This window comes from Sarcophilus harrisii, chromosome 4, assembly GCF_902635505.1.
Source record: "Sarcophilus harrisii chromosome 4, mSarHar1.11, whole genome shotgun sequence".
Taxonomy (NCBI): domain Eukaryota; kingdom Metazoa; phylum Chordata; class Mammalia; order Dasyuromorphia; family Dasyuridae; genus Sarcophilus; species Sarcophilus harrisii.
Genome location: NC_045429.1, coordinates 133,048,537 through 133,070,753, shown reverse-complemented (window position 1 = coordinate 133,070,753; position 22,217 = coordinate 133,048,537). Strand labels below are relative to the sequence as shown.

The following is a 22,217-nucleotide window of genomic DNA, read 5'->3' as shown; positions in this document are numbered from 1 at the left end:
AAAATGCAACAGAAGGGAACCTGGACACATCAGATCTCAAACTATATCATAAAGCTGTAATCATCAAAACTATCTGGTACTAGCTAAGAAACAGAGTGGTAGATTATTGGAATGGATTATGTATACAATACAGAGTAGTAAATAACCATAGTAATCTACTGTTTGATAAACACAAAAACCCAAATTTCTGAAATAAGAACTCACTATTTGACAAAAACTATTGGGAAAACAAGAAAACATAATGGCAGATACTAGACACAGATCAACATCTTATACTGTATATCAAGATAAGATCAAAATAGGTATATGATTTAGACATAAAGGATAATAAAGAATAGTCTAACAGTCAAATCTATGGAGAAAGTAAAAATTTATGCCCAAACAAGAAATAAAATGAATAATTTTGAACATATTAAATTGAAAAGGGGTTACACAAACAAAAGTAATGCAATCAACACTGCAAGGAAAGTAGAAAGCTGGGAAACAATTTTTATAGCAAATGTGTCTGAAAAAAAGGCTCATTTTTAAATAGGTAGAGAACTGAGTCAAATTTATAAGAATACCAGTCATTCCCGAATTGATAAATAATCAAAGAATATGAACAGGCCGTTTTCAAAGAAATCAAAGCTAACTATAGACTTTTGAAAATATGCTCTAAATCACTACTGACTAGGGAAATACAAATTAAAACAACTCTGAGATACTACTTCACACCTATTAGATTGATAAAAATGATAAATGTTGGAGAGGATGTGGGAAAATTGGTATACTAATGCACTGTTGGTGGAGTTGTAAACTAATCCAACAATTTGGAACTATGCACAAAGAGCAATGAAACTGCATACTCTTGGAATCAGCAATACCACTACTAAATCTGTATCCCAGAGATTTTAAGGAAAAAAAAACCTTACAGTAGTTTTTCTGATAGCAAAGAATTGGAAATTGAGGGAATGTCCATTAATGGCTGAATAGTTAGATGTACATGAATATAATGGAATACTACTGGGCTATAAGACATGATGAACAGATGGATTTCAGAAAAATCTGGAAAGATTTACATAAACTAAAGCAAAGTGAGCAGAACCAGATCACTGTGCACAGTAATAGCAACATTGTACAATGATCAATTATGAATGACTTGGCTATTCTTAACAACACAATGATCCAAGACAATTCCAAAGGCCTCATGATGAAAATTGCTATTCACATTTAGAGAAAGAACCAACGGAGTCTGAACACAGATTACAGGATCTTATTTTTATTTTATTTTTCTAGTGGTTTTCTTTTTTTGGGTCTATTTCTTATTTCACAACATAAGTAATATATAAACATATTTTCCATGATTGCATATATATAACTTGTATCACACTGCTTACTGTCTTAGGGAAAGGTGAGGGGAAGGAAGAAAGGAGAAAATTACGAACTTTTTAATGAATTTTAAAATTTTGTTTTACATGTAATTGTAAAAAATAAAATACTATTAAAAAAAGAATAAGCAGTTCATCTTCCACATGCAAATTAACTGTTTAGACTTTAAACATTATAAAATGCTTCAACAAAGCAGTATATTTGGTATGCCGGTAAATGTTTTAATAGCTCTCCAGAGGGGAAGCTGAGAAGGGAGTACACACAACATACTTTTAAGATTACTCTTAATTCTGCTTAACATTTAATATTTAATGTATAAATGTCATGAGCTCATTGATTTAAAAAAAAAAAAAAAAAAAAGACTGACCTGCACAAAACAATGAAAAATGAAATGAGCAGAATAAAAAGAACATACTATAACAGCAATATTTTTTTAAGAATAACTTTGATAGAACAGAACTGGAAATTATGGGAAACCCATCAATTGGGGAATGACTAAACAAATTATGATGTATATTCATAACGGAATACTATTCTGCCATGAGAAACGACGAGCTTGATGATTTTAGAAAAACATGGAAAGACTTACAATAATGAAGAACAAAATGAACAGAACTTAAAGAATATTCTTGTAAACAGTAACAGCAACACATTTTGAGAACAACTTTGAGTGACCAAGTCATTCTATTTATAAGTATTGAAATTAACTAAAAAGGTCCAAGGAAGGAAGATGTTATCTGCATCCAGAGAAAGACCTGATTTTTTTCACATATAGATATATATTTAAAACTCTATATATGTACACACACACACACACACGTCTAATAGCAGCCATCTCATGGTGGGGGGGAGAGAAAAAAAGAAAGTTAGATGATAATTATTGCATATTTAAAAGAAATAACAAGTTGTATGTAATAGATTTGCAGTTTCTTTTAAAATTTTTTTAAATATTTTTTTTTCTGGTTATACATATATATTGTTTAAATAGACATTTCTTTATGAATCATGTTGAGAAAGAAAAATCAGAACAGAAAGGAAAAACCATGAGAAAAAAGAAAAAGAAAAAAGTTAATATACTATGTGTTGATTTACATTCATTCTCCATAGTTCTCTCTGTATGCAGATGTTATTTTCTATCCAAAGTTTATTGGGATTGCCTTGAATCACTTAACTGTGAAGAACCAAGTCTTTTACAATTGATCATTGCACAATTTTGCTGTTATTTTGTATACTGTATTCCTGGTTCTAACTATTTTGTTCAGTATCAATTCATGTAAATCTTTCCAGGCCTTTCTAAAATTATCTTTTTCATGATTTTTTATAGAACAATAATATTCCCATTATACTTTTATATGTCATAACTTATTCAACCATTCCAACTGATGTGCATCTACTCATTTTCCAATTCTTTGCTATCACAAAAAGAGCTGCTACAAACATTTTTGCACATGTGAGGCCCTTTTCCCTCCTTTATGATTTTCTTAGGATACAGATCCAGTAATGACATTGCTAGATCAAAGGGTATGCAGTTTGATGGCCCTTTGGACATACTTCAAAATTGTTTTCCAGAATGGTTGGATCAGTTCACAAATCCAGCAACAATACATCAGTGTCCCAGTTTTCACACATCTCCTCCAACGTTTATCATTTTCTTTTCCTGTCATTTTAGCCAATCTGAGAGATGTGAAGTGGTACCTCAGAGTTTTCTTAATTTGCATTTCTCTAATCAATACTGATTTGGAGTATTTTTTCATATGACTATATATAGTTTTAATCTTATCATCTGAAAATTGGATGTTCATATACTTTGATCATTTATCAATTGAGGAATGACTTGTATTCTTATAAATTTGATATAGTTCTTTATATATTTTAGAAATGAGGTCTATCAGAAACAGTGGCTATAAAGATTTTCCCCCAGCTTTGTACTTCTTTTGTGTTGGTTTTGTTTGTGCAAAACCTTTTTAATTTAAGATAATCAAAATTGTACATCTTGCATCTCATAATGTTCTATAGTTCTTTGGTCATAAATTCCTTCTTTCTCCAAAGATCTGATAGGTAAATTATCCCTTGCTCTCCTAATTTGCTTATGGTATCATCCTTTATGCTCAAATCATGTACCCATTTTGACGTTATTTTGGTATAGAGTTTGAGATGTAGGTCTATGCCAAGTTTCTGACATATTACTTTCCATCAGTTCTTATCCCAGAAGCTAGAATTTTGGGGCTTATTAAATATTAGAACTATAGTCACTGATCATGTGTATCTAACCTATTCCTATTACCTACCACTCTATTTCTTAGCCAGTATGAAAAGGTTTTGGTGATTGCTGCTTTATAATAGTTTTAGGTCTGGTACTGCTAGACCACTGTCCTTCATATTTTTTTCCTTAATATTCTCTTAATTCTCTTAATATTCTTGCACTTTTATTCTTCCAGATGAATTTTGTTAATATTTTTTCTAACTCTATAAAATAATTTTTTGATAGTTTTATTGGTATGGCACTGAATAAGTAGATCATTTAAGTAGAGTTGTCATTTTTATAATATTCGCTCAGCCTACCCATGAGCAATTAATATTTTTCCAATTGTTTAGATCAGTCTTTATTTGTATGAGAAATGTTTTGTAATTGTGTTCATATAGTTCCCAGGTTTGTCTTATCAAATATTGCTAAGATACCCAAATATTTTATTTTGTCTACAATTATTTTAAACGAAATTTCTCTTTCTATCTCTTGCTGCTAGGCTTTGTCAATAATATATAGAAATTCTGATGATTCTGTGTGACTTTATTTTATTAGATTTGCAGTTTCACATGCAATCTCTCTTTTATTCTACTATGTTATGAAAATGCTTGTTTCATTTCATAGATTTAAAACATAAAATTTTTAAACAAGATTCATCTACAATATTAAATTTACTCCATCACTTCTTAAAGTCTAGGCAATCAACAAGACAATAAATCAAGCCCTCATCTGTGGCATGTGCAAAGGTTCACAATGAAAATTTTACAATCAGCTCTCTCCAGACTACTTGAGATGGCTCTACCACATTAGAAAATATAGTGAATAAAATAGCAACCTAAATCAAGAAGTACTGGGCCTACTGCACTTTTAGAGATATAAGGGCTGTTTGATGCTGGGCAAATCACTTAAGTTCTCCATGCCCCTGGTAAGAGCAGTTTTCTACTAAAGGATTCCTTACACCAAAAAAATATATTTTGGAAATATATTTTGAACTTTCGTTTAAATCTGGTAGACTTAAAGCCCATCTGCGAAGGACATTCCATTTCCCTAGTCTAACCTCACCGTATGAGCAGAGAACTTTTCCTAGACCTCCACACCAGGATGAAAAAAACAAAACAAAACAAAATATAATTATTTCTCAGTCTGAAGCACCATCCTAACATAAGCTATCCTTTCTGGCTAAAATTAATATATGTAGAATTTGCACCTTTTCCAGATTAGAAGTAGAGTTTTTGCTTGGTTCTAAGCAACATAGAACCACCATGATGAGCAGCTCTTTTAGCACAGGTCTTGAAAACAAAGGTTAGATAATCCTGATCAATCATCCTAATGAATTTATTAACAAAATCATTCTTCAAATAGTTTCTAAATTGAACTCAATAGCTATCTTACATGTTAGAGAAAGGCTATTACAATTCTGATTTAAAAGTACTTTAAATATAAACACACTTTTCCCATAAACTTACCTTGATTTTCTCTTTTATCAAAAGAAACGGCATCTAAATATATATATGACTTCAATTTTTCCTTTTCAACTACTTGAGTATCTAGCGTCACAGACTTCTTCAAGGCCAAAACTTCATAGGTAATAAATAAAGAACTTCTTAAAAAGACAACAAAAAAACAAAAAAACCTGATGTAAACTTGGTATGTCAGCATAAAAAAAGATATAATTTTGGGGATGGCATTTAAATCCATTTTAACATTAAGATAACATCTAAGAACTAAATGTATATCTGCTATTTATAATGATTTACAATTGTTCCAGGAATCTCTTGAAAGCCCAAGCAGAATAGGCTCCCTGGCTCAATAGGTAAAGCACTAGCCCTGAAGTCAGGAGGACCTGAGTTCATATCTGGCTTCAGACACTTAACACTTCCTAGTTGTGTGACCCTGGACAAGTCACTTAATCCCAATTGCCTCAGCAAAAAAACAAACAAAAAGATCATTTAGCTTGTATATATATATATGTATATATAAAACTAAAAAGTTATACATTAAAGCTCATTATTTCTATGAATTGCTTCTATAGAAAACAATGATTTAAAATTCCAGTACAAGCAAAATTAAGTATTATAGGTACTTACCCTAGAATAAGTGGCCCAGTAAATTTTATAATATTTCCTTTAAGAAGAAGAAAAGATAATTAACACTTACAAAGACTTGACTGAACACTAACAGAAGTATGATTTTCTATCAAAACTAGATATAGATAGGTAAGGATATCAGTCATCTTCCTTTAGTAGGACAAACTGACATCATCAGTACACAGGTTCCTAATCTTTAGCCCAGTCTAATTTATAGCTCTACAGAATAAATACATATGCCTAATATTTCTATAGATTCTATTTTTACCCAACCAGCAATTCCTCATCTTCCCTTTCCCATCATTCCACTAAATACTCTTATATTCATACTCAAATAAGAATTATAAAATCTTAGTATTAGAACTTCATAAGTCATCTATGCCAATCTCCTAACCAATATAAGGAACCTCTTCAATAAGATTCTCAGCAAAAGGGGAAGGAACACAGCTTAGCAAATGTCCAAACAGCTTTGGACTAATGGACAGGCTGGGAGAAGACAATTAGTGGTAGGTTACAAAACCTGGGACCCTCCTCTTTTTTCTCCAATCTTCTGACACATGAAACATTTTATCTGTCAAGGCTACACTGAGAAGAACATCCAAACTTAAATACAAAATAATTTTTCCCATAAATAGAATATTAGAAATTGAGGTTAAGATGCATAGCATTATTTAGATTATTAAAGTTAAATGCTGTTGTGAGAATATCACTTTGCACAGTATTACTTTATGTGAAATTGAACTATATTCCAATCTCTAAATCACTGGCTTACAAAGCAAACATTTATAAATTGGGGACTGGCAGTAACTAGATAACTACATTCTCATAACTGTACTCACGGATATCTTTCCAGGACAGATCACTTTTTTGAGGGTTTGTTGCAGTGCCTATCCTTCGGCAAAAAATTACACAACAAGTTGCCAGGGACATTCTGTGCAGAGTAAATGGTACAGGTTATTTAATTTATACTTTGTTACCATTTCTCCTAAAACTAGAATGCACCATACCATGGCAAGAGAAGCCCTTTTTGAATTGAAAGAGTATAATTTTTCTGCACTAGGAAAAACCCCACCACCACCTTAATAAAACAAGTTTGCTTTTCCTTAAGCATTTATTTCTCTAGGGAAAAAAATTCCATATTTAATTAAAACAGACTTCACAGAATAGTTTATTTTCTAGCACGGACTTCTTCAAGTTGCATCCACTTGTAAGATGCCAAGCGAAGAAAGGAGGCAGAGTCCAGCTTGTAGAGTAGCAGGAAGCAGTTATAGCCAGCTCCTCCACAAAACTCGTCCAAACAAATTTTTTAAAATGCATCAGACCAAAACTTGATGAAGAAATCTAAGAAAAAATCACAGTAAGTTATCTTTCCACCCCAAACTGGAATAAAAAGAAAGATAAGAGATGCATGCTGCATGGAGCACTCTAGCACAAGGGAGAAGCTATGCTCCAGGACAAGAACAAGTCCCAGATCCATCCAAACAGAAAGATGTCATTTGGAAGCTCTGACACTTATTACTCAGTTCCAGGGCAGAATGTGCCCAAGATAGCATTCTGAGGGTAAGGTATAGCCCCAGATCCTAAGTAACAAGTTCAGAAATAATTAACAGCAGTGTAGCTCAGTAAAGAAGAACAGAACAGGATGTCAGTTATAGCTTCTAGTCCAAACTGCAGTCATGTTACAAAAATAACCAGTTCAGGAATAGGGAGCCTACAGTTGTATAATTCTGAAGCTGCAGAGGTCCAAGCTGGCTGAGAGTGGCTAAGCCCACCAGCAGTCTACAATTGCTCAGACCCAAAGGGTAAAGGAAAAAGCAATTATACAATCCCTACTGTATACTGCTAAGCACTTTACACATATTTCATTTGATCCTCATATGGGGTAGGGGTTTTTTACTATTACTATTCCCATTTAACAGATGAAGTTGTGGCAGAGATTAAGTGATTTGACCAGTCATACAGCAAATATTAGAGGTCAAATTTGAATTCAGATCTTCCTGGTTCTAGGGCCAGCAGTCTATTCACTATACTATCTGGCAACCAACCCAAACCCAGGTTAGGAACTTGTAGAACTTGGGGGGGGGGGGTGAGAGAGGGGAGGGAGAGAGGAGGAAAAGGGGGAATAATCAGACTTTACTGGTAGATCTAACTACTCAAAGAGCACTGAAAATTGAAGGTTCTCAAACTTTGTTGTCCCAAGATCGTAGAATAAGAAAATGCTCACTATCCCAAGTAAACAGCCTTAGGACCAGCTCAGACCTTCCCTCTAGAAGTATATAGGGCCTGGTCCTAATATTAAGTCCAAAAGTCAGAAAGTAGACTGAAAGAATGAGCAAAAAAAAGAATCTTGCCATAAAATGTTATTGTGGTGATAGAGGTGGTCAAGATACAAATTCAAAAAATAGATAAAGAACCAAAAAATCTACAAAACTCAAAGATAAGTACAATCTGGGCACAAATTCAAATATAATTCCCAAAACTGATGAAAGGTTGTTTTTTTTTTTTTTTTAGTTTAAAATGTTTTTGTAAATGAAGTGAAAGTACAAGGAAAAAAACTGAAAAAGAACTTAGAACTATGGAAAAAGAAATTTTTGAAAAGGAAATTAATATCTTGGCACAGGAGATACAAAACCTTGTCCAAACAACAAACTCCCTGAAAATCAGAATAGAACAAATAAAAGCTATGAGACAATAGATTTGAAATGTTAAAACAAAGTAAAAAAAAAGTTAAAAAAAATATAAAGTATCTCTTGGTAAAAATAACTGACCTGGAAAACAGATTAAAGAAAAAAAAAATTTAAGAAACACTGGAGTACCAGAATGCCATGATCGAAACAAGAGTTGAGATATCATTATTCAAGAAATCATTAAACTGCATCAATATCTTAAAACCAGAGGACAACTACAAATAGAATCAACAACTTGCCTCCTGAAAAAAGGACCAAAATTAAAACTCCCAGAAACATTCAAACTGTCCAGATCAAAGGAAAAAATACTGCCAACAGTCACAAAGGAAGAATTCGAATACTAAAAACCACAATTAGGATTGTATACTGTTTAGAAACAAACAACAAACAAGAGCAGAAAGCTTAAAATATCACATTCTAGAAGACAAAGGACATAGGGTTACTACCAAGAATAACTTGCCTAATTAAAACTGAGTGGACTCCTAGAGAGGGAACAATGAATGGATCTTTAATAAAATTAAGGACTTCCTAGCATTCCTGATAAAAAAAATCAAAATTAATTAGAAACTTTTAAGTAGGAGTTAAAAGAAACATAAAAAAAAAAAAAAAAAAAAACATGAGCAAATGATAATAAACCAGAGACAAACTATTTACATTCTAATATTGGGAGATAATGTGTTTCCTCTAAACCTTTTATATCATCAGGGTTCATAGAGGGAATCTAATTAGACAAAATGTCTATTATGTCTTAATGGTCTTAAAAGAAGAGGAAACGACTAACAGAAAAGAAAGAGAGGAAGGATAGCAAAAATAAAATTTTAGAAGGGATGAATTTGGGAGAGACAAAGTGGAGAGTAGGATTAATGAGTTAAGTAAGAGAGAGGTAGAAAGATTCCCCACCGATTAGAAGGGAAGCAATAAACTGGGAAAATATTTTTACAGTCAAAGGTTCTGATAAAGGCCTCATTTCCAAAATATATAGAGAATTAACTCTAATTTATAAAAAATCAAGCCATTCTCTAATTGAAAAATGTTCAAAGGATATGAACAGACAATTCTCAGATGAAGAAATTGAAACTATTTCTAGTCATATGAAAAGATGCTCCAAGTCATTATTAATCAGAGAAATGCAAATTAAGACAACTCTAAGATACACTACACACCTGTCAGATTGGCTAAGATGACAGGAAAAATAATGATGATTGTTGGAGGGATGTGGGAAAACTGGGACATTGATTCATTGTTGGTGGAGTTGTGAACAATCCAACCATTTTGGAGAGTAGTTTGGAACTATGCTCAAAAAGTTATCAAACTGTGCATACCCTTTGATCCAGCAGTGTTACTACTGGGATTATATCCCAAAGAGATTATAAAGAAGGAAAGGGACCTGTATGTGCACGAATGTTTGTGGCAGCCCTTTTGTAGTGGCTAGAAACTGGAAACTGAATGGATGTCCATCAGTTGGAGAATGGCTGAATAAATTGTGGTATATGAATATTATGGAATATTACTGTTCTGTAAGAAATGACCAACAGGATGATTTCAGAAAGGCCTGGAGAGACTTACACGAACTGATGCTGAGTGAAATGAGCAGGACCAGGAGATCATTATATACTTCAACAACAATACTAGATGATGACCAGTTCTGATGGATCAGGCCATCCTCAGCAACGAGATCAACCAAATCATTTCTAATGGAGCAGTAATGAACTGAACTAGCTATACCCAGAAAAGAACTCTGGGAGATGACTAAAACCATTACATTGAATTCCCAATACCTATATTTATGCACACCTGCATCTTTGATTTCCTTCACAAGCTAATTGTACAATAATTCAGAGTCTGATTCTTTTTGTACAGCAAAATAATGTTTTGGTCATGTATACTTATTGTGTATCTAAGTTATATTTTAATATATTTAACATCTACTGGTCATCCTGCCATTTAGGGAGGGGTGGGGGTAAGAGGTGAAAAATTGGAACAAGAGGTTTGGCAATTGTTAATGCTGTAAAGTTACCCATATATATATATCCTGTAAATAAAAGGCTATTAAATTAAAAAAAAAAAAAAAAGAAAGATTCCCCACCATCAATAATTTTTGTGGAATCAGAAACACTACAATTAAAGTAAAAAAACATAATAACCATAGGTCACCTACTTCTTGTTAAATTATTTTGGTAAAAATTACTTTGTGTTTCACAAATATTAGAAAATAAGTATAAATATAACTTTATGAATCATTGTATTATATACTGAATATGTATGTGTTCATTTTTAATGATTATCCCTAAGTTTTCACATGTCCCACAAACAAAACTTATCCTAAAATATTGCATAGCTCCACTGCTGACTACAATTCTATAATTATCTGTAGTTAAAGAATAGAAGGCTATAGACAAGAGTCATCAAATTCCCTTAGATAAGGGGGAATTTGTCCTGAAAGGTATGTATTATTTACTGTACTGTTTTTATCTCCAGCCCTCCAGATCATTTAGTACAGTACTCTACCCTAAATTGTAATCCATAAATGCTGCCCCATGATCCTAAAAGCTACTGGCAAATAAAAATCATAGACATAAAATCTAATTCCTTGGAATTAGATGAAAACTGTGTTCTTTGGGCTTTTAAAAAAAAAAAAAACAATAACAAAAAGGTCAATAACTTATTTAGGATAAAAGTGATTTTTCAATTCTTAGAAGTTTTGGTCTTTTTCAGTTTTTAATCGTCCCTCTCAGCTTCCTTTTCTGACTTATCAAGCTCAGTGTAGAATCCTCTTTTCTCTTCAAACTCTCTCATTAAAATGCCTTACTAGCTCCCATGAACTCCATTACCATCTCTATGCAGGTGACTCCTTCAGAGACTTTAGTTAGTCTCCTCCTAATTTCCAAAACTATACTCAAAACTGCCTTACAGGGCACTTCAAAATGAATGTCCAATCAGCATCTCAAATTCAATATACCCAAAACAAAATTCATTCTTTCTCCCTCAAAACTATTATTGTTGAAAGTATTCCTTGCCTTCTAGTCACCCAAGTTTCAAGACCTCAGTATTACCTTCTCTCCACATTGTTCCTATACTTCCCTCCTCTCCACTCACACAGCTTCTTCAGTGCTGTCACGTTTTAGAATCCTATCATCACCCTCTCACTTAATTTGCTATCCCCATTTCGAGCCTCTCTGTAATGCAGGCTCTCCTCTGTACAGGCATCAAAATGATTTCCTAAAGGAAAGACATGTAAGCTACATCCTCTTGCAAAGTAATTTTCAGTGATCCCCTATTATTTCAAGGATCATATTTAACACCTCTATTTGGCATTCATCTCTTCACAATTCTCCTTTCCAATCTTCTACATTGCTCTCCTGCACGTACTGTGATCCAGCCATACTGGTCTTACTCACTGGTAAGTAAAGTAATCCTATCTTCACTTTCCCCCTTTGCATGCATGGACCACTTTATCCTCTATACTTGGTCTTTTCTACCTGCTATGAATTCCCTCCTTACCTGCACTTCTTGGAATTCCCAGTGAACTCAAATGCTACCTTAATCATAAAGCCTTTCCTGATCTTCCCGGGTGGCAGACACTTCCTTCCCCAGTAATTAATTTCTATTCACCTGGTACATATTATGTATGTTACGTATATTATGTATATGTATGTTATGTATATGTATACATAATAATATGTATATTATACATATACTTATATATGGACATATCTTCCTCATTAAAATGTATATTCCTTGAAGACTGGGACTGTTTCAAAGTTTGTCTTTGCATGGCCATTATTTAACACAAATGACTGGAACTTAGGAGGGAGTTAATGCTTAATGAATGACAGATTAAGTGAGTAGCTCAGCGTCACAGAGTTGGGTGTATTTGCATTAGAGATTACTGGTGACTTTGGAGAACGAGACAGAGAGACACAGAGAGAGGGGAGAGGAGGGAGAGATACAGAGACAGAGACAGAGACAGACAAGAGAAAGTGGGAGGGAGAGAAAGAGGCAGAGAAGGGACAAACAAGAAACAGAAAGAAAAGAGAAAAAGAATGGGAGAAAGATAACAGGGACAGACAGCAAGGGAGAGAGACGGCGAGAACAGGAGACAGACAGAAAGGGGAGAGAGACAAGAGACAAAGAGAGAAACTGAGACAGTCAGGAGCGGGGGAGAAAATGGAGAGAAACAGCTACACAGAAGGGAAGAGAAACATAAGTGACAGGGGAAAAAAAGAGACGGGAAAGGGTTGCAGTAAAGCTTGATCGAGGAAATCAGATTGCATGGAAATAAGTGAAAGGGAGACGGAAAAAAGGCACAAGTGCAGACAGCTTTTTTCCAGGAGTTGGGTTGGAGCGAGCGGAGCCGAGGCAAAAGAAAGCGGGCAGAGGCGCGCACGCGCACCAAACACGAGCCAGCGCACAGCTGAACACGCCACGCCCCCTTCCTGGACTCTCGGTCAGTTAAGGGCAAGGCTTGGCAGGGCAAGGCCGGGGAAGCCCAGAACCTGCCTCAGAGAGGCAGTTGGGGACTCCCTCCCGCCCCCCCAGCATCTCAAACGGCCGTGCTCCGATTGCCCCGCTCCATCCCGACTTTACGTAACCGAGACTCCCCGGGCCCTCGGCTCCCGACAGAGCCACAGCTGACGCCCTCCTCGCCCTTCCCCCCTCCCTGTTACCTGCCTACCTGGCAGTGGCTCGCGGATCTTCCGCGCCCCGAACCGAACGAGATCTGGAAATGAGGTGGGGGAGGGAAGAGGGGAAGGGGAAGGGGAAAGACCCTCCCCTGATCTACTCCAGGGGCCTGGAAGCCCTCCGCCACCGGCGCGGGCACGTAACCCCGCCTCTAGCTCCGCCCACGAGATGACTCCGCCCCTTCTGGGTAACCTCCGCGACCCGACGTAGGGGCCTGCGGCGCAGGCGCAGTCTGCTGATAGTTCGGAAGAGCTGCAGCCGGAACCTGGCTGGTCGGAGGTACGTCCCTAGGGTTAGGGGTGACGGGGTAGTTGGTGGGCGGTGCAGCTGCGCCCCCGAAGGTGAAAGGAGCAGGCTAGGCCGAGGAGGAACTGTCTTCTCCTCTCCTTGCCGTGCTTCCTTCCTCAGGAGCGGCAGAGCCAAGGGAGGGCCTGGCCCCCGCCATAGGATCTTGGGTTTTCTGTGAGTTGGTGTATTGGGCTTTAGGGTTTGCTCAGCGCTTTCCGTCTTGCTTCCTCGTGCTGTGAGGAACCCTCTTCTCGCCCCCTTTTTATCATGACTTATCTCTACCCACGTGTAGATTCATAAGTGATAGATTGCCTCGCGCCCTGGGTTATCTCAAGCACAGAACCTAAAACATCCATGTTCTCATCCCCTGGATTTGTGTAGTGTCCAGGTGCCCGCAGTAACTGGGTTGGATGCAGCCCTAAATTGTATTTAAAAAAAAAAAGTAAATTAATAATAACATCTGAGTATCCCTAAAAGTTAAGTTTTTTAAAAATGTAAAATGTCCCAGCCTTTACTAGAAATGTAGTATTGAAATTTTGTATTTCAGATATTTAGTGTGTGCAGTGTAGTGAAGAAAGTTATTCTTGATGATAAGTTAAATTTTAAAGGAAAGTTAATGACAACTATATTTTCTTTGTAAGTGTGATTTATCTTTAAATCAGAAGGGTTGAAAATGTCTTTGTGGGTTTTAAGCGTTAATACCATCACTTTCATTATCCTTATGTTGTGTGTTTTCTAATATCACTTTTTTTGGCGAAATATTAAAATTGATTATTGATTTTTTTTTTAATTTTAGTTCACTTCATCCCTTTTGTTGCCATCATTGACAGCATTTGACCCTTCTAACTTGGAGAAAATGGTGAATGTCTTGAAAGGCGTGCTTATAGAATGGTTAGTAGTTTGGGTACTTTTCACTTCTGAGGGTTAATTTTCTCTCTGTTTAGTTGTATTCCTATCCAGCCCAGTAGATCAGTTTCCTCATTTATAAAATTACACCGTCTGATTCAGTGATATCAGTGAACAATGCCTATTCTTTGAGATTTTATGATTCTAAGTCCCATTTCTTCAGTGAAGTTCTTCCTGATCACTTCAGCCCTTTTTGGTCTTCCATTTCCTCTCAACAGTCATTGAACTTAGATGACCTGTCCTGACCTGTCCTGAAATTTGGTACTTAGAATCATACATTTTATTTTTTATTTTATTTTTATTTTTTAATAGTTTTTTATTTACAAGATATATGCATGGGTAATTTGACAGCATTGACAATTGCCAAACCTTTTGTTCCAATTTTTCCCTTCCTTTCCCCCACCCCCTCCCCTAGATGGCAGGTTGACCAACACATGTTAAATATGTTAAAGTATAAATTAGATACAAAATAAGTATGCAAGAATCATACATTTTTAGAAGTGAAACTACCAGTTGTTTCTTATTCCCAGCTAAACTGTTGGTATCAAATGATGTATTTACAGGATGATGAGAGCCTTAGATTTAGATTGTATCCTCTGAGAAGCACCAACACCACCCTGTATATATTTTAGGTCTTTTTTTAAAGGCTAATGATTTTTTCATGGGTTGAGGATGATAAAATAGCGCTGGGATAATTGTTTGCCCTGGATTGTTTTGGTGGTGTTACCACCCTAGAACACCACCACTACAGCTATTCAGTTTTTTCTCTATAAATGGTAGTAGTTATTTCATTATCTCTTCAGGACCCTATTTAGGGTTTTTGTGGCAAAGATACTGGACTGGTTTGCCATTTTCTCTCCAGCTCATTTTACAGATGAGGAAACTGGGTTGAATGACTTGCTTAAGGTTTCACAGCTAGTGTCTGAGCCAGAACTTGAACTCATGTAGTCTTTGACAGGCCTGCTACTCTATCCAGTGTGCCACCTAACTACCCATAAATGGAAATAGATGTTTTAAAGGCTAATAAACATTCTCAGCTGGCCTACAGGAACACACAATAAAAGTTCTAAAGAAAAACATCATACTCTTAAATTAAATTTTTCCACCCTTGAATGGAAACTTAAAAAAAAAAAAAGATGCAAGTTCTACAGACTTAAGATATTGATGTAGATATCTTGATTATGCAAATAAATAGATAGAAAACCTTTACTCAACTAATTTTCCAGAAGCAAAGAATACTATTCAATTCAAAGTATTCAAGCAATTTTTTGAAGTGAGAAGTTGAAAATACTTGATATTTAAAGGATCTCATTACTTTCTTAAAGGTTAAGAGATTTGCAATATATTGGAAAAATTATTGAAGGATCTTCTATGTGCTTTTCTAGTTTTTCCTTCTTGGGTATATCTGGGCTATATGAAAATCTAGGTAAAGGGGCCTGTGCTTCCTGCATACACATCCTCACCAACATCCATTACAATCTGTTTTCCATCATTCAACAAACTCTTTAATCCCCACTACTTACTGAAACCATTTTCTGGAAAGCCATCCTGTTTGATTATTCCAATAGTTGCTTTTTAATCCTTATCCTTGACTTTTCTACTATCTATGACACTGTTTTTTACTCTATCCTTCTTTGACATCCCTTTTGACTCTTGTGATCCTATTTTGTCCCAGTTTTTTCCTAACTTTGTAGTTTTTTTTTTTGTCTCTTTCCCTAAATATTCTTCCCATTTGGCAAGTGTGAATTTCCCCTTTCTTTTTCTTTAACCATGTTTTCTCTCCCTATTGGTATTTATTTCTGTCACTTTAGTTAGTATCTCAGATGACTTTTAGTTATTTCCAGCCCTGCATGTGTTCAATTCCATAGTATGCCCAAACTGAATTTATTTTTATCCAATATTACTTACCTCTCTTTCCTAAATTCCCTATTTCTGTCAATCCCCTTATCAGCCTTTAAACCTTCAACTTCTCAATCACCTTTGTTTCCATTTTTTCATCCTCCAATATCTAGTCAATTGCCAAGTTCTATTAATTCTGTTTATACAAACATCTCACATCGATCCCCTTTTTTCTTCTACTGTGCTAGTTCAGCCATCTGTGGCTTCTCACCTGGAATAGTGTAGTTCTGAATTGGTCTCCCCGCTCCAGTTCCTCCCCCTCCAATCCATTCTTCATATTAGGGAGAAAGCAATATTCCTAATGCATAGATCAATTCTTAGCACTTCTGTTCAAAAAATCTTCATTGGTTACATATTACCTTTGGAATAAAATACAGCTATCTTTATCAGATATTCCAGGCACTCCATAACTAGATTTTAAGCTAGCTTTCTAGTCTTTTTTCCCTGTACAAATTTTATATTCTGCTCATATCAGTCTTTATTTCTTCAACTTTGCTTGCTCTTTCCAGTTTCTCTTGAATACTCACTTCTGTAACATAGAAAACTTTAACTAGAACTTTAGCTTTAGCTCCACAGATTAAAATCCTCAAAGCAATGATCAGGCTGCATTCCTCCATTTCTTCTTCCCTAAAGCTAGATGATTCATCTCTCATATATACTTCTTTTTTTTTTTTTTTTTAATCTTTTATTTACAGGATATATGCATGGGTAACTTTACAGCGTTAACAATTGCCAAACCTCTTGTTCCAATTTTTCACCTCTTACCCCCCACCTCCTCCCCTAGATGGCAGGATGACCAGTAGATGTTAAATACATTAAAATATAAATTAGATACACAATAAGTATACATGACCAAAACATTATTTTGCTGTACAAAAAGAATCGGACTCTGAAATATTGTACAATTAGCTTGTGAAGGAAATCAAAAATGCAGGTGGGCATAAATATAGGGATTGGGAATTCAATGTAATGGTTTTTAGTCATCTCCCAGAGTTCTTTCGCTGGGCGTAGCTGGTTCAGTTCATTACTGTTCCGCTGGAACTGATTTGGTTCATCTCATTGCTGAGGATGGCCAGGTCCATCAGAACTGGTCATCATATAGTATTGTTGTTGAAGTATATAATGATCTCCTGGTCCTACTCGTTTCACTCAGCATCAGTTCGTGTAAGTCTCTCCAGGCCTTTCTGAAATCATCCTGTTGGTCATTTCTTACAGAACAGTAATATTCCATAATATTCATATACCACAATTTATTCAGCCCTTCTCTAACTGATGGACATCCATTCAGTTTCCAGTTTCTAGCCACTACAAGAAGGGCTGCCACAAACATTCGTGCACATACAGGTCCCTTTCCCTTCTTTATAATCTCTTTGGGATATAAGCCCAGTAGTAACACTGCTGGATCAAAGGGTATCTCATATATACTTCTAAATATTTCTTAAATTGTGGCTTTGTGTATCTCTTCTCCATGCACACATTGTATTTTTTTCTCATCTATGTATCCCCTAGTTTTATTGCAGTACCATACTAGGCAAATAATAATAAATGTTTATTGAGTTGATATTACTCAGATGAGAAAATTTATAAATAAAAGCCCCAATGCCCAATTAATCCCAAGCACTAATAGTGGTTTTTCTTTTTCTTCCTCTTTTTTTTTTTTTTTTTTTTTTTTTTTGGTGGTTGTTGTTTTTTCCCCTAAGGCAATTGGAATTAAGTGACTTGCCTAGGGCCACACACCTAGGAAGTATTAAGTGTTTGCATCCTGATTTGAACTCAGGTCTTGCTGACTTCAGGGCTGATGCTCTATCCACTACACCACCTAGCTGCCCCACACTGACCGTGTTTTGATGATTGTTGTTATTATTGACGCTAAAGTGAAATAATACGAAATAAAAATAATACTGTGTAATGTGTAATATTACTGGAGTTAACAACATGTTAATACTAATTTGTTTTTTGATGGTTTTTTGTTTTTGCATTTTGTCTTTAACCCTATGCCAATTTTTAAATCAGATTTAAAACTACAGTTTACCAATCCTTTAGGATGTTGAGAAACAGTTCTTTATACTGTGCTACAAAATTTACATGAAGCTTTGTAAATTCTTAGTGCCTTTTAAATTTTTTTTTCAAAAAACATTTTGAGAACCAAGAAAATAAAATACAGGAGTGGAAGAGTGTGCACCAAGGTTAAAAATTCCCAAAGAAATAAAGCTCAGTTCTTCAACTTCCTTTAAGGATAACAGCAAATAGAGCAGCAATTAAGTTCCAAAGTTCCAAGCATAGACTTTTCTTATTTTCAAGTTTTCGTTTCCCTACTTGAGAATCTCGTTTGGATTCTTCTTTTTTCTTATTATCTTGCACTTTTATCCCTTTTATAAAGATAAAGGCAGGAAGAGTTTTTGACTCACTTTTTTCTGATTGAGTCAGGGTAAATAAATGGGAATTAGATAAAGTTGAAACATCCTCACTACTCATTTTCTTTCCTAGAAAATCAACTATCTTATTAAACTTGTTAGAAAAATAAATCTTGATCAATATTAAAATCCCATTCTACTGATTATACTTTGAAAATGATATAGTTTAACTCACTTAGTTTTGTTTTTTTATGAATTGTATTTTGTGCTCAGTACCTTTTGGGCAGATTTACTTATTTTTAGCAAAGAATTTTCTTTCTAGATTCCTCTTGCCAAAATCGAGCAATTTCTGTAACTGTGAAACATGAAAATCTAATAAGCAGCATAATTTTTCAAATTAAAACTATAGGTGGTTGTACATTTATAGTTTACACGATATGTAGTCTTGACAGTTAGGAGTTAATACAATTAAAAGAATCATTTGCTTTAAATGAAATGTTTAGCAAATCTAGTGAGCTTCCCCTGTACTGAAAGATGTTAAAGAATACCTATAAGGTTGCCCTTCCAATGCTTGATTTCTGTGTGTTTTCCAAATAAAATTAAAGCTGCACTTAAACATGTTAGCCCTAGCAATGCAGGAATAAAGAAAATGAAAATTCAGGTTTACCACTTTGCCACTTTAGTATTCTTAACCTGTGTGACTTTGGATCAATCACTTGACCTCTCTGGGTCTTGTCTCTTTAGTAAAATACAGAGATTGGATTCAGTAATCTCAAAGTTCCTTTTGAGCTAAAAATCTCTAATTCCAAATGTGTTTTTTTGAGAATGTGTGTTTCCAAGTAGATCATCAAAGTCATATAGCACAAGAAGAATGTGAGCTCTGTTTTTTTGTTTTTGTTTTTTTTGCTTTGTATCCTCAACTTCTAACTTGATGACTGGTATTTGGGCATTAATGTACCTGAGGACTTTGCAAAGATTGTATCGAGGGGAAATGCATTAAGTATTTGAAGATAGTTGGAAAATTAGCTTTCTTAAAGGTTATATACTTTTGGTTTATATTCATTGAGATTTTAATGAATCTGATCATCTCTTTAAAAATAAAGTTTTTCAAGGACTTTTTTCTAGAGAAAATCTTAATTAACCTAGTTTGAATTACTGGATATACTTACAAGTAGTGACCTAATTAGCATTTGAGTAAAATGGATTCACTGATTTAGACTAAATTGTTCTCAGATTTTATCCAAATTAATGATACTTTAGTACATTTTCTTTTTTGTGACCTACCCCACCATTTTTAAAAATCTATATATCTTTTAATACTCTCTAAATCTCAGTAGTTCTCAATGAACTGAGAGTAGCAGTATAAATTTATCAGTGGCTGTCTTAAAAGCAAAAAAAAAAAAAAGCCTGCCTATTTAATACTTATCTTCATTCTACTGATAATGGATGATTTGGGCTGCTCAAAAAAATTGTCATTTTTTAAAAACTCTAACTAACAGTAAGGAAAGACTCTAGTTTCATCATTTGGGCAAAGTTTCATTCATGACTTTTTCTTCATACTATCAATGGGAAATTTTTAAATCATCTTTGCTGATTGTAGCTTATAATATACCAAGTTTCTAGATTTCCTTCAAGGATTATGAAGATTATAAGTTATGAAGCTCTCAGGGTTCAGAATTAATTCTTTCTTTATCCATTTTAACATGTACCACTTAAATTATTGACTAGTAATTTTTAAAAAATCTTATCAACAAAAATGACGATTATTTTGACTCCAGTGATTTCATAGCTTCAAATCTCTATTACTTGTTTATAACCTGTGCATTTAAAAAAAAAACTTATCATCTTTACCTGTAAAAGGTTACAAAGTTGAATCTTATTTAATACATTGTTGGAGGAGACTAAAAATAAATTCATTGTTTGTCTTAAAACTTCAATGTTTTAGAATTCTTGTATTCTATATAAAACTTCCTTGGTTTCTTTTGGTAATATGTTTATTTTCACAGTGATCCTGCCATGAAGCAGTTTCTGCTGTACTTGGATGAGTCAAATGCCTTAGGAAAGAAATTCATCATACAAGACATAGATGACACCCATGTCTTCGTACTGGCAGAGCTGGTTAACTTCCTCCAAGAGCGAGTGGGAGAGTTAATGGACCAGAACTCTTTTCCTATTACACAGAAATGAAAAGACTAGAAAATGGGACTTGACCTATCTCAGAAACTCTGAAATTGTAAACAACAAACAAAAAAACCAAGATTTTTCCATCTAGCATTTTATGAGACTGATTACTAGAGAATTAGGCATTTATGTAATGGTTATTGCATATGCATATTCTGAGACTAAATGTTTCCTGTATTGTTTGGTTTCTGTTCAATCCATAGACAACATGAATAAAAATTACTCGAGTTCCCTATGATTTGAATTTTGTTTGCGTATTACAATAGAAATTTAAATGTATTCCTGTTTTTACAAAATTTTGAAAATAAAGAGGGGAATATAATGTAATATGTTTTTGAATTATTTATCTGACCTAAATGTTTTGTCTACTCTTATTATAAAACATTTAAGGAATTTACTGTATTTTATCTAATTATGGTAGAGAGGTAGAAGTTATCAGAAATGTCATCTTCTTTTTACCTGTATGAGAGCTATCAACTGAAAAAGGATTAGTAGACTACCATGGAAAAGGGAAATTTACATAAAAATTTGCTTCACCCTCATAGCTTACAGGTCCTATGGTAGTTAGGGGCAACTAGGTTTATGCTGCTTTGTTGTGAGACCAGGCAATATTCTCCAATCCGTATGGTTGGTCTAACCCATTAAAATTAAATGAATTTATGTAAATAGGTTTTTTAAACTTGCCTTATTAGTATCTTTTTGTGACTTAGGAAAAAAATTATGAAAAATTGAAATAGAGGGTAGAACCTAGATTGAGAGAAAAAATACTAATGGAGTTAATTTTTTTTTTTAAAGAATTTTTTTTTTAACTGCCTGAGCTTAAGAACTTTTAACACTAAAAGTAACAAATGGAGACCTCTCTGTAGGAGGAAAAACATCATACAAACAGATGCTTGATTTAGACTGTGCTTTGTGTAAAGATTAGCTATATTGAGAACCTGCTCCAAACTCGGCTCCATGCAGTAAAGTAGAAGCATAATGGAACTGAATTGTCAATTATTCTTAAAATCCCTAAAAATTATGAAGTTAGGAATGTCTTAAGTACCCTAGGAATAAATTACCAACCTAAGTAGAAATTTACATGCTCAGATAATGATTCTTACACTGCTATGATTGCTTTTAAAGTAGACTATCTTCTAAAATTTCGAGTTTTAAATTAAAGTACATAAGAAAATATCCTGAGTGGTAACTATGTAGTCTTCTAATACATACTGTCAAGAGATAAAATTTACATTTCAAGCAAGGGATTTATGGTAAAACAGATACCACCAAGAAGTATGTTTCTCTCAAAAAATACATTTGTGGTTTGTTTTAATTGTATTAATAGTTAGGGAATCATTGGTGGCTGTAGACCAAGGAAATTGCATTAAATTTTTTTCAAAGGCTTAGGAATGAGATTTCTATTTGAAGCCATAATCTAAAATCAAGCCCTTACCAAGTTTCAGTGAGGGAAAAGAATACTAGGTTTGTATTGGAATTTTAGGAATCCTGAATATGCATCATATTTGATGTAATAATG

The 22,217-nt window shown here is 34.4% G+C and overlaps 2 protein-coding genes across 5 annotated transcripts in view; one reads left to right on the top strand and one right to left on the bottom strand.

The window, feature by feature from the left end:
• Positions 1 to 13,223, bottom strand: part of SERAC1 (serine active site containing 1) — a 91,562-nt gene extending 78,339 nt beyond the window's left edge. For 2 of the 3 annotated variants that reach the window (XM_031937570.1, XM_031937568.1), the window contains exons 1-4: positions 13,063 to 13,223; positions 6,540 to 6,631; positions 5,701 to 5,737; positions 5,080 to 5,216 (exon numbers count right to left, since the gene is read on the bottom strand). In XM_031937570.1, coding sequence (XP_031793430.1) covers positions 5,080 to 5,216; positions 5,701 to 5,737; positions 6,540 to 6,630 — 265 coding nt within the window. In that variant the 5' untranslated portion in view covers position 6,631; positions 13,063 to 13,223. The remainder of the gene's footprint in view (positions 1 to 5,079; positions 5,217 to 5,700; positions 5,738 to 6,539; positions 6,632 to 13,062) is intronic. The other variant, XM_031937569.1, reaches the window with a different exon arrangement.
• Positions 13,224 to 13,261: 38 nt separating this feature from the next.
• On the top strand, positions 13,262 to 21,030 carry GTF2H5 (general transcription factor IIH subunit 5). Of its 2 annotated transcripts, none has more exons than XM_031937572.1 (3): positions 13,262 to 13,349; positions 14,155 to 14,249; positions 20,524 to 21,025. In XM_031937572.1, the coding sequence occupies exons 2-3, from the start codon at positions 14,215 to 14,217 to the stop codon at positions 20,702 to 20,704; spliced, it is 216 nt and encodes a 71-aa protein (XP_031793432.1). In that variant the 5' UTR covers positions 13,262 to 13,349; positions 14,155 to 14,214; the 3' UTR covers positions 20,705 to 21,025. The 2 variants fall into 2 exon arrangements, with proteins under 2 accessions (XP_031793432.1, XP_031793433.1); XM_031937573.1 differs by lacking the exon at positions 13,262 to 13,349 and adding an exon at positions 13,405 to 13,532 and having other exon boundaries at positions 20,524 to 21,030.
• The last annotated feature ends 1,187 nt before the right edge of the window (positions 21,031 to 22,217 follow it).

What these genes read in the sequence shown, in the direction of transcription:
- GTF2H5 (XM_031937573.1), top strand. Translation starts at nt 14,215, where the DNA reads ATGGTGAATGTCTTGAAAGGCGTGCTTATAGAATG. An exon ending in AAAGGCGTGCTTATAGAATG is followed by an intron (nt 14,250 to 20,523) that starts GTTAGTAGTTTG and finishes TTATTTTCACAG; the next exon opens with TGATCCTGCCATGAAGCAGT.